Source organism: Anser cygnoides, chromosome 2 (assembly GCF_040182565.1).
Source record: "Anser cygnoides isolate HZ-2024a breed goose chromosome 2, Taihu_goose_T2T_genome, whole genome shotgun sequence".
NCBI lineage: Eukaryota > Metazoa > Chordata > Aves > Anseriformes > Anatidae > Anser > Anser cygnoides.
In genome coordinates this window covers 100,436,945-100,454,464 of record NC_089874.1, presented here as the reverse complement: position 1 = coordinate 100,454,464, position 17,520 = coordinate 100,436,945, and the positions used below count along the sequence as shown (strand labels likewise).

The 17,520-nt window shown below is 38.7% G+C and overlaps 1 protein-coding gene across 3 annotated transcripts; it reads left to right on the top strand.

Annotated features, from left to right (window-relative positions):
• The first annotated feature begins 1,220 nt into the window (after window positions 1-1,220).
• GALR1 (galanin receptor 1) lies at window positions 1,221-15,484 on the top strand. 3 transcript variants are annotated; one of them, XM_048079274.2, is made up of 4 exons: window positions 1,221-2,526; window positions 9,599-9,664; window positions 13,049-13,171; window positions 13,249-15,484. In XM_048079274.2, the coding sequence occupies exons 1-4, from the start codon at window positions 1,837-1,839 to the stop codon at window positions 13,285-13,287; spliced, it is 918 nt and encodes a 305-aa protein (XP_047935231.2). In that variant the 5' UTR covers window positions 1,221-1,836; the 3' UTR covers window positions 13,288-15,484. The 3 variants fall into 3 exon arrangements, with proteins under 3 accessions (XP_047935231.2, XP_047935230.2, XP_013036575.3); XM_013181121.3 differs by having other exon boundaries at window positions 1,230-2,526; window positions 13,049-15,484; XM_048079273.2 differs by lacking the exon at window positions 9,599-9,664 and having other exon boundaries at window positions 1,226-2,526; window positions 13,049-15,484.
• Window positions 15,485-17,520: the final 2,036 nt, after the last annotated feature.

Here is a 17,520-nt window from a genome sequence, read left to right as displayed (position 1 = left end):
GATTCAAAAGCAAAACATCAGCTTCCTATATCTCATCTTATAAAGGAATTCATTGTGGTAAACACAGGCATCAGCAACACTAAGGAAATCTATGGAGGAATCTAATCATTTTCACAATCTACTTGCAGTACTTCCAAAAAGTCCACAGTATCTGATACACTCTGAAAATGTTTAACAATACCTGTTCTCAAATCTAGTTTGACAATAATCAAACATGTCAACATAATGATAAGGTATGCACATAGAAAAAAAAAATCCTCAAATCTTTTAGGAATCTTTACTTGTTTATTTTTACTTAATATATCTGTAACTTCTAAACTGAGTCATGAAGCAGTTCAACCTAAATCAAAGTTTCTTAAATCTAGAACTAATAGAAACTGAATTGTGCTCTCCCAATACATTTTGCTTTGGACGTAATGGACCAGATGATAAGTAGGTTTAATTCTAGTCTAGATCTGCAAAGTCAATAGCTCTACACTCAGCTGATGTACCTCTGCTGAGAAGAAGTCTTAACATAAGTACCAAAAGGAAAGGCAGAAAAAAAAATGTAAAATTGTGGATTGCAAAGGAGCAAACAGAAGCTTGTTGCTTTAAAAAGCACATCTGAACAGTTCTCTTTGACCCTACTGCTTCCACATAAAAACTGCTGCAAAGTAGCATCAAGCTCTTGAGTAAATAGAATATGTAAGGGAGGCTATTTGAAGACAGCCACAGCTCGCCCACCTTTTACCTTCACCAGTGTGCAATATTAACACCGATGGAGGGGATTTTTAACAACAGTAAAGATGATCCCTTGCGAAGAGAGAGAAAACAACAGTACCATTGGATGTAACACACCGATTGAAAACAAATGTTTTAAAAACTCTCAAGGAAACCTGTCTCAGTGACAAGGTGTACGTGTGTGTGTGTGAATATTTACAAGAACTCACATCCAGCTTATGAAGGAGTTTTTGTCCAGCTCTGAAGAAAATAACTTTTTAGATTCTCTAATTCTGGCACCTTGAAGAATTCCCTGCAGCTGCCCAGCTCCAGGTTTATTGCTAACAAGACACATAGCAGAGCAGCAGTGAAATCTGGAAACATGTTCTTTGTGATGTGAATGTGAAAAGTGGCCAAACTCTCTTTTCTTTCCTTCTTGGATGGAGTTACAGCCACTTTTCATCCTGTGAACCAGCGCCTATGACGGGATATTTAACAGCAGCCTGTGAGGGGGGTGAAAACAGCGAGACCAGGCGGCGTTTGGCCCGGACCAACTCTTACAATCCTCCAGCTGCTGGAGGTTCATGCAGGCGCCTCCACACGCGTCCTCTGGAGGGGCTTTGCAGCAGCCACCTGCCTGCGCGCTGCCTCCCGAGCCTCCCAAACCCGAACCCAAAAAGCGACGAGAAGTTTCCCGAGGTGGGCTCCGCTCCCCGGCAGCCACGGCGGGGGGCTTGCGGCTGCGATTAAGAAGCTAAACCGGGGAAGAAAAGCCAACCCCCCCTTCCTCCGCTCCCCCCTCCACGCCCTGCGCTCCGTCCCCGAGCCGGCGGCCTCCCATCGCGGCGAGGCGCGGAGGCTCCGCCGCCCCCCGGGGCGGGCCCGGGAGCGTCTGGGGGGGCTCGGGGGGAGCCTTCGGAGCCGCCTCCCCCAGCGGCGGAGCGGCGCGGAGCGAAACGGAGCGGAGAGGAGGCGGCGGCGCCTTCCTCCTCCTTGCCTCCCTCCTCTGCCTCCTCCCCTCCAGCCCTGCCCGGAGCTTGCGGGGAGGGGGGAGAGAGGCCGGGGGGGGGGGGGGGGGGGCGGGCTTCGCCTCCGCCTTCAGCCCGAGGAAACTTTGGCCGGGGGGAACGGGGGAGGATGGAGGCCGGGGAGCCCTTCAACCGGTCGCGGGCTGGGGTAGAGCCGCCCCGCGGGGACTTGAACCTCTCCGGGCTGCCGGAGGCGGAGGGGAAGCCCCTCTTCGGCATCGGCAGGGATAACTTCATCGTCTTGATCGTCTTTGGCTTGATCTTCACCCTGGGGGTGCTGGGCAACTCTCTGGTGATCACGGTGCTGTCTCGGAGCAAGCCGGGCAAGCAGCGCAGCACCACCAACATCTTCATCCTCAACCTGAGCATCGCCGACCTGGCCTACCTGCTCTTCTGCATCCCCTTCCAGTCCACGGTCTACGTGCTGCCCGTCTGGGTGCTGGGCGCCTTCATCTGCAAGTTCATCCACTACTTCTTCACCGTCTCCATGCTGGTGAGCATCTTCACGCTCTCGGCCATGTCGGTGGACCGCTACGTGGCCATCGTGCACTCCCGCCGCTCCTCGACCTTGCGCGTCTCCCGCAACGCGCTGCTGGGCATTGGGCTCATCTGGGTGCTCTCCTTCGCCATGGCCTCACCTGTGGCTCACCACCAGCGCCTCTTCCACCCTGAGAACAGCAACCAGACCTTTTGCTGGGAGCAGTGGCCCAACCCACGCCACAAGAAGGTCTACGTGGTTTGCACGTTCATCTTTGGCTATCTGCTCCCGCTGCTGCTCATCTCCTTCTGCTACGCCAAGGTGGGGCAAGGCGGGTAGTGGTGGAGGGCATGTGAAAGGAGTGGGGGGGTGACCACAGTGGTGGGTGTCCATGAGCCTCAGGGACATCTCTGGACACATGTAAGGATATGGCGCTGGCAGGAGCCAGCAGCGTTAGGAGGTGATGGGGCAGGGGTGTTTGCACTGCGGAAGGATGGGGCAGGTTTTACAGTTGAGGGATGGGGGGAGGGGGGGACAAGGTATGGCATGGAAAGGTCAGGGATTGCATGGGGCGGGGGACAGGTGGGGGGTGTTGTTCCTGCAATTATGGGGACCCCTCTGCCTGACATCCTCCTTGCAAAGTGTCGAGAAGCCCCAGAATCTTTCTCTGTGAACGCAACTCTACTCTTTCCTTGCAGTGCTGTATAAGGAGTTTAACTCAAGTCATGTGCAACCAAGCAACAAGTTGTTCAGGCTTCAAACACAGAATTTCAGTTACTTAAAGTACAGCGTGCTGAGAAAATATGACACAAGCCTGCCAATCTGGTCTGATCCAACTAATACATGATAAGAGCAAAAGACTCATTGTGTTGCCTGGTCACTCTGAGCCCGGTCTTGCCCCCATTGAAGTGAATGGGAGATTTACCTCTGAATTCAGCACGGGCATGTGCTAGGAAGCAGTGACTGAGGACCTGGGTAGGAAAAAGCTATTAGTAAGGTTGCCTGAATAGAGGTGCTTAAGGGTTTTCTGCTCAGGGAACAGTCATGTTTTTCTACAAATGTTATTTGCAGCCTTCAGTGTAGCATCCACAGCTCTCTGACAAGACCCGGAGCACAGGCTGTGACCTGCTGAGCTGCACAGAGATCCTCCCAGATCCTCCTGTTTCTGTGACAGCAACCTCCAGTCCAGATTTATCCTTGGGCAGTAATTTGTGTTCATGAGGATAGGTCTGCTCTTGCAGATAAGGACTGCTTAGGTGTTGAGAAGTGACTTTAATTAGCAAATTAAATAGGTTTAGTTAATGTATTTAATGTGAACAAATAATTTTATGTTCTATTCAGTTGTATGTACTATATACGTTATGTCAGTTTAATTGTGGAAGTAAGTGCAGGCTGGAATGACATCTAACTTTGCTAAAACTTTGAGTTATGCAGAACTCAAAGGACAATGCTTCTAAACTACTGTTTGTAGTGAAACAAGTCCAACGCAGCAAAGGGAGAAGAAAATGTATGTTTTCATACATAAACTGAATTTTGCTTTCCCTCGGTAAATACACTGGCATCTCTTCTGCAGTGGTGAATGTGACTGAGCTGTGAGAGGGAAGAAACCTGTTGTAGCCTAAGATCATTGGAGCCATAAGAAAATAATGAATATTACAGAGAGACTATTACTGAATGTGTGTAGAGGAAGCTTTCCAGCCATTAAGAATTCTTTTATTTTTAAAAGCCAAAGTGTCTTCAATTTCAGCATAGATTACCAGCCTTCAAAATATAATTATGTGACTGAAAATTGAAAGCAAGTCTTTAAAAATTATGACAGACTTGCACAGCATAGAAAAAAAAAAAAAAAAAAAAAAAGGAAATTTACCTAAAGGAAATTTAAGCATACTAAGCAGAACACACCATACTACAAAGCCCTTATACTAAAGTAGATACCTCAATATCAATATGAATATGTGTAACTAAAAAACGACAACCCTGTGTGAAATACATGCCCAGAACAAGTTAATAAAAACAAGGCCACTGCAAGTTACAACTAAAATCTTGTGCTCTCATTGTTGCCAAGCTGAGACCTCACCCTTGCTTGGTCTGAGGATTGATGTGTTTTGAGCCTGAATATACAATCTTGCTTGCCACAGCGCCAAGCTGGAGGATCCAACATGAAAGGATGAACTCTAGGAGACGTTTTGTAATCCCACTGCTGTCAATAAAGCTGAAAAATGCCATGATTCATAAGAGGCTATATTGAAGGTGTTTGCACCCTGCAGCATAAAGGCTTGTTCTTGCCCCCATTTCAGAACCACTGACACATCTCCAACTGCAGTATAGTGGGGCACATGAGGTAGAGCGAGGGAGAAATTAAGAATGATAAAAGTTGAAAATCAGAGCTGAAGTCTTACATTTGTCGAAGTCACTGCTGCTCTCCTGGGTGTCCAGCAATGCGATTGCTGTGAGCTCTTACTGATGTCACTAGTACAACCGATATTTTGGCTTCTTAATGCATGCATGGTTAGAGGATAGTTGCTGTGTAATAGTCTCAGAAGTATTACAAATCTAAACACATTAGTTTCTGATGGACTTCCCTGGTTTTCATGAACTGTGGATCAGCTAAATAATGCAATTTTCTAATACAGTAGATTAAGACAAAGGAGATGCATTTCTCTATTTGAATATATTGCCTTTTCCAGGCTCCTTTAAGGCAGTTCTGTTTCCTTTCTAAGCAAATTGCAATTGAACTTTCAGTTTTGAAAGTCTCATTTTTTAGGCACTCTAATGGGGGATTGAGTTCTTTTCCTCTCCCAGTCTCTCTTAAATTATGTTAGGAGACATTCATTTTCAGGGGGTGCTGTCCCCAGTGGAGAGCAATACTGTTGCAAACTGCAGAAGTGCTTAAATAATGGTATATGCCACAAAATCTGAACTGACAATCTCATATAATACGTTCCTAAGGCAGAAACCACGCTCTGTCATGTGTGTACAGCTCTGCTTTTCCTCTCTCCCCCCACAAAAAAGAAAAAAAAAAAAAAAACAAAAAAAACCTTTGAGTCACTTTTAACCAAATGTGGAACAGAAGTGAAAATATGAGAGGGATTGAGAAGGAATGATATTTCCCTAGTTTCGTGACAACAACAGCCAACACAGAAGATGGAGAGGCTCAATCTTCTCTGTCCTTTAAGGAGAGTCAGTTCGCACTCAGTTGTTGAACACCAGACAAGCCACATGGGGAAGAGGTCTTGCGTAGTGCCTGCTCATGGAGAAGGATTGGCTTTTTGGGATCACGCAGTCAAGAAATCACAAATCCTTAGGAAGCCAGCTGTAATTGGCTCCAGACAGCTCACAGAACTACTCTGTAAAGGAGCTTACTACTTCAGCCAGGGGAGTGGTGATTATATAGTTATTAGTTGAGTTACAGCACTGCATACTTATAGACAGCCTGTATTCTTTTTTATAGCTTATAGTGTTACTTGGCATATTATTTGTTACAGATGTTTAGTATGTGTTTCATAACATGAATATGTTTGCTCACTAATGTGCTCTTAAAGGGCAAAGTGATAGATGATGCACAGTGAGCTCCTACCAATTGACATCTGTCATGGTAGTGCAATGTGACAGCTGATTTTGGGTGCCTCTGCTTCTGAGTACCCAATTATGAGGCTTCAGTCCTTGAACATCAGACCTCTTTCAAGCCTCTAGGTTGGACACCTAAAATCATTAGCAAACTTTTCCTTTTATAGAGGTATAATGTTAAAAGCTACTTTTTAATTTATTTCTTGCCTGAAGAATGTTTCCATTATTATCTATCATTCTGAACATTCTGAATTCATGAAAGTCATGTATGATTTAGAGGTGGTTAAAAATAAGCCATAAAAAATAGGAGTCAAGATAAAATGCAAGCTTACATGATTCTTGGCATAAGATAATATATCTTAAATTTTGCTGAACAGAGAGGGAAAACTTTATTGGAGAAGGCTAAACTACACTGAAAAGAGAAATAAAGGGTATGACATATTAGTGACATACTATTAAATGAAAGAGGGTGAAGGATCTGTTGTGACAATAAAAGTAGCAGCATTACTTCAAAAAGTGGATTGCAGTCAAAGGCACTTGAATTTAAATCGGGTTCATATTATAAAATATGGTTCAGAATGTAATGCTCGCATTATGGCTCTGTTAAACAAGCAGTTCACTCTTATTAGATAATGACCTTGGGCAGGCTTTCCTGCTGCATGATTTTAAATGGATAAACTAACAAATAAGGAAGGTGTAGGCAGTGGAACGATTGCTTACCGCCAGACAAGAAACATGCTTTGAAGCAGTGCAGACTTCAAACTTTTATATTGTTTGGCAGACCTGTTTGAATAAGCACAGATAGTTTTGGCTATTTTTTCCCTTCCCTATTTGAAAATCCTTCTTCCAGCTTCATTTAGTCATCATCCCTTAGCCTGTACTCTCAAACCATCTGAAGGTTGTCTCTGAAACAGCTGCAAGCAAAATGATATAGTCTGAAGGCAAAAGCAAGGACCTCCCAAATGCCGTTGGGATGGTTTTGGTACTACAGTCTAGACCAGCCTGGAACTTCTTCTATTTTCATAATCCTGCAAGACTCCTTACACCCTCTGGTGCAACAGCATATCTCTCATCCCCCAGAACTGCATCCTCATCTTCAGAATACAGGAAAGCTATTCCCTCCCCAAGAGCCAAACATGATTGCTGGTCAACAGGTACATGAAAACAGGAGTTACCAGTTTCATGTAAAGAGCTAATTTTCCACAGAGCTGATTTTATTTTATTTTATTTTACTTTATTTTATTTGAAATGTAACATCTGATTAGAACAGGTTGTGACTTATTTATTTATTCTAGCAAGGGTTATATTTTATTCTGTGAGTTAAATATGCATGTATAAATGCATTAGTGGATATTTTGTAGAACACTTTCTTTAGAAGAATAACTTGAGACAAAATAAGAGGAATATAAGTATTATTATTCATTCGGGTGAAGTGACAGTGGCTGTAAGAGGAACAATTGATTATTCCTTGGCCCAAAGAAGAGAGAATTTGAAAAGGGCAGTGAGGAGTGGTGTCTTTGATTTGCCTTGTAGTGTTTGTGCATAAATATGGCTCTTAATATCCCTCTACGGCTTTCCATGTAGGTCTCTGAGTACTGTTCCACGGCTGTTGATAGGTAATTAAATTCTGCCTATTTCTCTTGCTGCTGGTCTGCATACCATCTGGTACACTACCACACAGAGCCAGCATGTTTTCACTGCAGAGGCTGTACATCCTTATTTCATGACATACATACATAACCCGAAATAGGGAAACTTGAGAAGGATTAATTGGAAGGTTATCACCTAAATCTTCAACATTCCAAAATATTCAATAATATCTTTTTTTACTGCATCTGTCTTTGGAACGGAGAAAGATGCAATGCAAAAGCTTGTGTTACAAGTTTCAGAACAAAAGAAAAAGAAAGTTTATATCCTTAAAAGAAGATTTTGCAGTTCTAAGTTTTGGGAAGAGTACGTCTAACTTTAGTGTTACACTCTGAGTGAAAATCACAGTCTAGTACAGTATCAAGGTAGCAGGAGACAGGATTTGCAAAGGTCCAATAGAAAAAGCTCATCTATTTAAGTTATGTGAAGGGGGCAATAATTTAAGCAGAAGTGATGGGAAGTGAACTTCACTGTATTTCTCCCATGCTCTTTTGTTTTTACAACCACAGACTAAACAACTCAGCTCTGCTGTACATGGTGACAGCAGGCGAATAAAGAATGTGTGAGCCAGGGGGACACATCTCTGCTTCTCTCATGCATCTCAGGGGCTCTTCTATGCTTTTCTGTTTGTTTTCTTCGTCCTGGAGAAGGAAGAACATCTGGGATCCAGCCAAAGCCATTTTTTTAAATTTTTTTTTCATGCTTTTCTGGGGCTCAGGTTAGCCTGGTGGCAGCCAGGCTGGCATTCCAGAGTAGGGAGTGAGTGCAGGGCTGACACACAAACACATTTGTGTACAGATAAGCAAAACTGCACTTCAAATGTTACAATTTTATTTATTCGTATATTTTTGTGGTTTGCTGATAGATAAGAGCAGACTTTTAAAAAATGGAATCCACTGGTGTTCTGTGGCTGTTCACAAATATCATCCTATTTTCCTTAGCTCATTCTGTATGTTTGTAAGACTTAAATGCCACAGTGGAATCAAATCTCTGCATCATCTTCTCTGGTTGTCCTGTCCTGGTAGTGGTTAGCCATGCATCCCAAAGAAATCAGAGAAGAGAGAATTTATACTCTTTCCACACTTCAGGAAATCTCCTTAGAAACCCTAACGTATAGTATTATATTCCTTCAAAAGATCTTTTTAATGCATACTTACTTTAACTCTGGATGATCTTATCTGTTTAATTGTTCTCAGTTCATCTTAGAGCTATGTAAACTCTAACCCTAACATTGTCATCATCTAACTGAGCTCTTCACTCTGAATTTTTGCAAAAGTGTTCACACACACACACACACACACTCTTACCATATTATAATTAAACCCTTGAGTTTAATAAGTATTTCCCTTTCTTGATTCTGTATGATTTACTACTGGTTAACTATATGCATCTGAAGAGCATATTCCCTGCCTCCCCACATACCTATAAATCATGCTATATGGATATATTAAACTCAGTTAACAATGACTACAGAAAAAGGGCATGCTTCACTATGCATCCACTATCCAAAACCTTATGTGAAAATCATTACATTTATGTTAAAATTTGGACCCTACGCTTGGTTGATATATCATTTTGAGACATAGTGAAAAATTACTTGTGAAAGGTATATGACAAGTGTCATCAAATTATTCATAAAGGTCATATCTCATGTGAGATTCATCTTATTATAAATTATTTGTAAAAAGCTTAGGCTTTTTTGAAGTTCAAATAGTGCCAAAATCCTGATTATATTAACCAAACATCCATCTGAAGAAAGCAAATTATGCAGGTGACTCAGAAAAGCTCTGACTCAAAACATACACTTTTTATGTTACATGCAGTAAAGGTCATTCTAAATTAACAAGTATTGACATTTTTATGAAAGAAGAATGATTGCTAATTCTTGTTACAGGATAGGTTTCAATTTATTGCCTTGTTCAATCATAATGTGTATTTGTTATGTAATACATCTGTATTTTGATACAAGAATTCAGCTGTGATGTGCTTTGTATTTGTTGATTCACACAGATACTGATATACAATTCCTTTAGATTTTATACCATGCTCTTCTGAAATGTGTAAATTGTATCATTGATGTTTGTAAGCAATTCATGCAGTACTGGAGAATATACTCTAAAAACAATGTTTTTGAATTTTAGAAAATGGTGAAATACAAGATGCAAATTAATCTTTTCAGGTCCTTAATCATCTGCATAAAAAGTTGAGAAACATGTCAAAGAAGTCAGAAGCATCCAAGAAAAAGGTAGATTGCTTTCATTAACAATTCCTATTTGTTTATATTTTAGTTTTATGGGTAAGATAATTTGGTATTCTATTGCTTGTTGACAAAGCCATAATTGAGAGGAGGATTTGAAATGAAGTATATAATGACATATTCAGTCTCTCACTGAACTCAGCAGGATGGGAATCTTCTCTGATCTGGGTTTTCTACCATAGTGGGTCAAGCCATTATGTGAGATCCTCGTATTTTGAATATTGGAACATCTGAAATTTAGATATGGAGAGACCACCTCTCTCTAATGTAAATGTTTCTTTTGCCTTACCAGCCTTTTTCTCTACCTTGTAAATATTTTTTCTTAAACTAGCTGATTTTTTTTAACGAAGAATTCCTAGCTTGTATGATGAGACTTACAACTGACATTAATTGTACTTCCGGATAGGAGGCTAAAAAGAGACTTTAATGATTTTATGATTTTCCGTAAAATATTTTTTTCTTTTAAGTTCAAGACTTCAGTTATATACTGGCTAAAAGTAAAATTGTGAAGGGTCTTTAAAGCAGAATATTAGCTTTGCAATTTACAGCAATATTTGAAAGATGTGTTTATGTAGAGAATTTGACAGATAATATAATATGGTCCTGATTTTTGAGCAGATTTGACCACAGTAATCGTTTGACTAACTTCTCGGTTTATGAATGTGGAGTCAGAAAAAACCCTTAGGCTACAGCTCTTCATTTGATCTGATCACTATTACCATATGGGCATGCAGACTATCTGCAATGTAGATGAGATATACATGGGCTCAACAGGGAATAAATAATCTATTATTTATGCACTCTCTATGTTAAAAAAAAATCTTGTCATAGATTTTAATTTCTAGAATTAAAAATATTACAGCCCTGAATCAGTAGAACACTTAACATAAATATTTTGCACTTGCTCTCATCAAGGCCAAAGGTGCAGTTTTCAAAGGTGTTCTCTATGTTGCCATCTCTATTCTCATGTACGTTATTCTCAAACTGGAAATATCTGTGCATTTCCTCCAAGGACTAGCTCTTGAAATTTCAAATAAAAATCAGATCTAGCTATGAACTTGCTTTAATAGTTTGAGGCATTGCAGCTAAGTCCGAGACTGCCTGGGCACCTCAGGATTCAGTAACCAAAGGGCAAACAAAAAGAAGCATAAAACTTTTTTTTTTTTTTTGACTTAGAAATTTCTGATCCTAAGGCCATAACTCATGTTTTCAAAGCAACTCTGTTTTCATTAGTATGTTTTATCTATCTGCTTACTGTGTGTTCTTCTGCTGCTATTTTGTTAACAATAATGCATTTCAGACCCAGTTCTACATTTCTAGCTTTATTCAAAGCTATATAAAATTTTAGTAGTAGAATCTTAAAATTAATTTGTCATATGTCTGAAAAAAAAAAAAAAGTTAATTTAAATTATGAATGTGCCTAAATGCTGTTCTTTGTGCTGTTTGGTCACAAAGCAGCAATATTAGCATCATTCATTTCAGGCGGTTTTTATTTGCTAATGAGGAACCATAAGCAAGATCCCATTAGGTAAAAAAGGGCTGCCCTTTAGTGTTACCTTGGTTGCAAATTATAGTTGTAGTGGAAAGGTAAGCTCTGAAGTGCAGCTTAGGAGGAATAATGGGAAAAAAACAGAAGTTGTGAGGATCCATTATGCAGAGCTACTTATGCTGCTGATATGAAATACCTTAAATACAATAATTACAAGGGATACATGGTCAACCTCAGCTTTCAGTGTATACAGTCTATTAAAAGTCAGTGATTTTCCTGGTGCCAGGCTTGTTGTTGTTGTTGTTTGTTTGTCTTAATTTTGAAAAAAAATATGTAGTAATACACCTTTTAAGAAGTAACTGTGCATGCAATATCCAGACAGAGTGTTTTCAGCCAGAATATTAATGCATTAAATGGATCAGAGCATGAACTGTTCTTTATTTATACTTGTTAGCACAAGGAAGACTACTTTCCTGATGACAGCTGAAAGAGAAAATATTTGTGTGGCTGTTTTAGCATCAGCTGACTTAAACTAAATAGGGCTGAATAGAAAAAAAAAGGTTGTGAAGACATTTGAACCCTTGAGACTAAAATTATATTTACAACAGGTATGTCCTTTGGTTTCTGTTGTGAGATTTTGCTAACAAGCCACAATATCTCCCATAGATTATTTCAGCCTGTTGCCACAGAAATTGAGATTTTCCCTGAAAGTTTCTTTAAGTTAAGTCACTTGGTGATTGTTTAGGTCAAAGAATTAGTACCAAGCATTAATCAATTCAAGAAAGTATAGACTAGGGTCAATAAATTAGCAAAAAGTCCAGGAGGCATTGTCTGTGCTGCAGTATATATCACATTGTGGGTTAGTTTGGCCTGTGAAGAAGAGTTGAAGTTGCCTGCAGAATTATGAAGTGTTAATAGAGTAATTATAATGACCAATAACATAATATGCTTTGGAATTGCTATTAGGCTTTTATCGGGAAAGTGGCACTTGTTAGAGCCATACATATATTAATTTTTTCAGCAACTGCAAAGCAATAACAGCTGATTCTGAAGTAAGCAAAAGGTAAAGAAAACATTAACAATCAAACTCCATTGTGCCTTGGAAAAATACTTGCAGCACCTGAAAGGTCTATAATGACTGATACTGTCAGTTGTGGCTGTCAGAAGGGATCTAAGGAGCTTTATATCTCTTTCTTGTGAAAATACTGAAAGATGAGGCAGCACCAAGGATATTTTGCTCCTTGTGTTCAATGTATAATTACCAGAAACTTCAAGTTCCTTCCTTATTTGTGTTTTTTTTTTTTTTCCTAGTTGTATTCCAGAACGTTGTTGGATGATCCCCCCACAGAAATTTTATGTTCAAATTTTCAAAATAATTCTGCTCCTCTTTAGATTCTTGAGCAAAGGTTTAATGTGACTGCTTTAAGCTCTTTCACTAGCTGCCTTCATGTACAATAGATCTCTCTTGAAATTCTGGTCAGAAATCCTTGTGCACCCGATTAAAATATAACTTATTAGATCTGAATGAGAGTCCCCAAAGACCTATATTATTATTTTGTTACATCAAGATTGTATGCACATCAGAAAAGGCTAGGATTTTGTGTAGGGGGTGAGGTACATCATTCTTTATTTTTGAGCAAGGTGATGCATTTCCCTTTTGCTGCAGAATTTTCAAGGCTAGCATTCTTCTTGCATTACTTCAAAATAAAGTCCATATAGGTAATGAGGTTCATTTTTTAATAAATATTATTGTTAATAAATATTTAAGAGTGTATTATGTTTGTGTACTTTTTTTTTTTCTATAAACAATGCTTTTAAAGCAGGTTTAAAATTAATTCTATGAGTGCTTATAAGACATTTGTGTTTTCCTTTCCCTGTCTCAGACAGCACAGACTGTGTTGGCGGTGGTAGTGGTTTTTGGCATCTCCTGGCTGCCGCATCACGTGATTCATCTCTGGGCTGAATTTGGAGTTTTCCCACTGACTCAAGCTTCATTTATCTTCAGGGTAATTGCACACTGCCTGGCTTACAGCAATTCTTCTGTGAACCCGATTATATATGCATTTCTCTCTGAAAATTTTAGGAAGGCCTACAAACAAGTCTTCAAGTGCCAGATAGGTAATGAATCACCTCTGAATGATGCTAAAGAAAATAAGAGCCAGATAGATACACCACCAACTACCAACTGTACACACATGTGAACTTCAGAAAGTCCTGTACGTTGGCTCTTCAGCTGTGTGAACAAGACTTCTAGAAAACAAAGCACAATGAGCTTTATCCTAGCTTTTTCTTGATAAAGCTAATTGCTAATAAGCTATTTAATGTACTGAAATTACATTTGTAGCAAACTTTCATGAAACTGGTATGAAAGAAAACTGAGCTGGTCCTTTGTATCTTAGCTTTGCCAAATAAAGCTCCTGGACCTTTAAAAGATACTTCAGTAAAAATGTTGGTGATATGTCTGCATTCTTATTCACTAAGCATAAGTTCTATAAACATTCATGTATATATACAAGGATACGCTGACATGGACAAGTCACTGAACTTTTCGACATCTTACCCTGTAGAAGTGAAGAGATGGCTGAATTTTCTGACTTAGAGGTAATAAATACTGTGGTACTATGATTTCAGAGAGGAAAACTTTCATTATCTCCATCAGATTGTTTTGACAATGCTTTTTCTCTTTTTAAAGTAAAGATGTGCTATGATGCTGAGTTGAAATAACCCATGTACAACTTGAGGCAACTGCTTTAGAGAGGCAATGCTGATTTTATCTGTTCAGCTGTCTTTAATGTAAAACACTGAGTGATGATGAACTTTTTACTACTTTGTATGCCTACCTTACTGCATACACATAACTTTTGTGTACGCTATATAAGGTTTTGTTTATGGCCTGTATGTAGTTGTACCAAAATGAAGATTTGTCTGAGGGAAGCTTTTCTATAGTTTTTGCGTGTGTGTGCGTGTGTGTGTGCATGTTTTGTTAACTTTATAGACTTTGAGATGGAGCTACAGTTTTAAATGTGCAATATCTGTATTAATTTTAAAATACTATGTTCCATAAAGAAATTCCAAGCAATGTTTAAGTGTTTTAAAACAGCAATCCATTAAAAGTTCTAAGATGGGTTTGATATCATGAAACTCTAAAATGGAAAATTTCAGAAGGATGTATTAAAATCAGTACAAAGTGTATAAGATAAATGGCAGAATTCTGAAAATTCTTAAATAACACGAGCGATTTTGGCAATTTTATAAATGTTCTTAATACGTCCTTAAGCAGTAAACCTCTAAAGAAATAGTGGAAGAGTACTCGGTCCTTTGAGAACATTATTGTTAGCTGGACTATGACGTGATTTACCATTTATATTAATGACCCACGGAATCATAGGATAAATCAAACTGAAAGAACCTCTGGACATCCTCTCAAGGCAGGGCTGCCTTCAGATCTGGATCACTTCCTTATCTAGGCACGTTTTGTAAATTTCCGAGGATGGCAATTCAACAACTTTTGGTCAGCCTGCTACTGCCTCATCACGTGCAGCTGAGATTTCCCATGATGTAACTTGTGACCACTGCCTTCTGTCCTTTCTCTGTGCAATCCAGAAGAGTCTTCTCTCTAACCAATCACTATGTAATCGAAGATGGCAATTAAATTTCTTCTCAGCCTTCTCGTCACCAACCTGAAAAAATGAGGCGCTCTGTATCTCATCTGTTGCGCTCCAGCCCCCTGGCCTTCCACTGCACTTGCTCCAGCCCAGCCATCCCTCTCACGTACTGGGGTGTTTGAAATGGGACAGCATATTCCAGGTGTGGTCTCACCAGCACTGAGTAGAGGGGACTAATCGCTTCCCTAGACCCTGTGTTTTTCTGCAGAATTACATTCAGTCAGTCCAAGCTTCAGGACTCTGGATTTGGCTTTGTTGAACTTTATACATTTGATAACTATTGTCCCGTTCCTCTGGCTTATTGAGGCCCCTCTGAAAGGAAGCCTTCCCTTTCAGTGTATCTAGCACTTGCCCAGGTTTGGTGTCATCTGCAAACTTGCTGAGCGTTTCCTGCCCCCTGTTCAGGTTTTTGAAGAAGAAGTTAAGTATTGTCGAAAAGATAATCTGTCAGATTCTTTTTTTCTCCACAAACTTGCTTTAAAAAAAAAAAAAAAAAAAGTTTGGAGTGGTGAAAGATAACTATGGGACAGTCTCTCCATATCAGTTATGGAGGGTTAGCTGACATGAAAATGCCTATGTTTACATGCAATTATTATCTGCTTGGAACCAGTAAAATAAAATTGAAGATGTTGAATTAAAAATGATGGAATAATACTGCATGCATGGTTGTGTCAATTCCTTCATATGAAGAAACAGCATGAAGTTATTGCTAGGAACACAAAATATATGAAAAAAATTAATTGGAGAAGAAGGGCTTGTCTGTGCAGCAAGCCATTTTCTGGGTTAAATTTGAGGTTAGGAAACAGTCTAACACAATTTTGCAGTTCCTTTGAACTTTCAGATTCTTCATGTCCTAATCAGATTATTAAATCACTATCAGACTTGAAATGAGTTTATAACATATTAGGTGATTCCACAGCTTTGAAAATTATATATTTTTTCCTTTTTAAATTTTGCTTTTTTTTTTCTTTTACTTTAAATAAAAAATGAAATGTAAAAATAAAAATCATATAAAGTTAACATTGTGAGTTTATGGTTTCATCTGGAAGTCTTTTTTTCTTAGTTGTAAATAATCTTAAACACAGTTGCTTGATAGTCAGAAATGGGACTTCATCTGTTTGAAATTCTGAGGATGAGGGAGTGGGGAAGACCAGCAGTAAGACTTACTTTTGAAACCTTGCCTGATTCCTGGTGAGTGCCAGTAAAACTTCCACCTCTCTTCTCAGAGAAACCTTAACAAGCACCTGCCACTCCAAAACTCGGTTTCTTGACTAAAGCACACTCCTTTTTAATCAGTGTCTCTACCATGGCTTCGATGTATTCTGCTGTGACCCAGAGGATGTTAATGTAAAAACGGTGTTAATGTATGCTGTGAACTTCAACTATCCCTTGAGTAGCAGGGGTTTGTGCCAGAAATATAGCTAATTTGCGCAGAAAATCAGCAAATGGGCACTAATTATCCTTGATGACCAAATGCCTGCTTTTAAGTTCTGGGCTTGCAAGCAAGTTTACCACACTTATTTGTCTAATATGCTTTGTTACATGTTTGTAACCAAAAACACTAATCACGTGTACACTGAAGCAAAAAAAAATCATAATAAAAATAAAAAAGGATATTTTCTCTAACTAGGACTGAATTTTCCACTCAGATCAATAATCTCAGTGAATTTCACCATATTCTTGTATTAATGGGACAATACTATTCCATACAAATTAAAATAAATAATAAAATAACAGGCATAATTTCTCTAATTCCTCTGAAACTAAAGCAGGATACTTATGTGTAATTAAAAAAATACTTAAATTTATACTAATGTCTTAAATGATACTTCTCAAAAATTGTGATAATTAGAGACCTCAAATAGAAAGAGCTACTCATATATTAATTTATACACTCCCTAAAATTTTATTTTATGTATTTTGTCAAAATACTACCTCTTTGTGCTGTTTCACAAGTATCTCCAAAAGTTGAGAATATATTATGCATTTTAACACTGATGATAGAAATAGTATATCCCGTCAAATCAAGTAGCAGGAGTTGTTCAGTCCTTCTTAAAACTGTGCTTTAGTAGGCAGAAGTCTTTTCTTTCCACAGTTTTCTCTGCAGAGTGTATTCAATACCCATGGAATGGTAGCACTTCTGTAGCACCTCATGCTTACGTGAGAATGTCTCATTTCTTGCACACTTTTAGCAGGGGGTGTAGAGGAGCTTAGTTCTGTCCGTCTTCTGGGGTTGTACTAGGACATTTCAGCAGGTTTCTAGCCAACCTTGCATTTTATGTTTTAGAATTTCAGTGTTTTTTGTTGTTGTTCTTTTTTCTTTTTTCTTTTTTCTTTTCTTTTCTTTTCTTTTCTTTTCTTTTCTTTTCTTTTCTTTTCTTTTCTTTTCTTTTCTTTTCTTTTCTTTTCTTTTCTTTTCTTTTCTTTTCTTTTCTTTTCTTTTCTTTTCTTTTCTTTTCTTTTCTTTTCTTTTCTTTTCTTTTCTTTTCTTTTCTTTTCTTTTCTTTTCTTTTCTTTCTTTCTTTCTTTTCTTTTCTTTTCTTTTCTTTTCTTTTCTTTTCTTTTCTTTTCTTTTCTTTTCTTTTCTTTTCTTTTCTTTTCTTTTCTTTTCTTTTCTTTTCTTTTCTTTTCTTTTCTTTTCTCTTTTCTCTTTTCTTTTCTTTTCTTTTCTTTTCTTTTCTTTTCTTTTC

Coding starts and splice junctions, on each gene's coding strand:
- GALR1 (XM_013181121.3), top strand. CDS start 1,837: ATGGAGGCCGGGGAGCCCTTCAACCGGTCGCGGGCTGGGGTAGAGCCG. Junction 2,527..9,598: donor TCTCCTTCTGCTACGCCAAG/GTGGGGCAAGGC, acceptor TAATCTTTTCAG/GTCCTTAATCATCTGCATAA. Junction 9,665..13,048: donor CAGAAGCATCCAAGAAAAAG/GTAGATTGCTTT, acceptor TCCCTGTCTCAG/ACAGCACAGACTGTGTTGGC.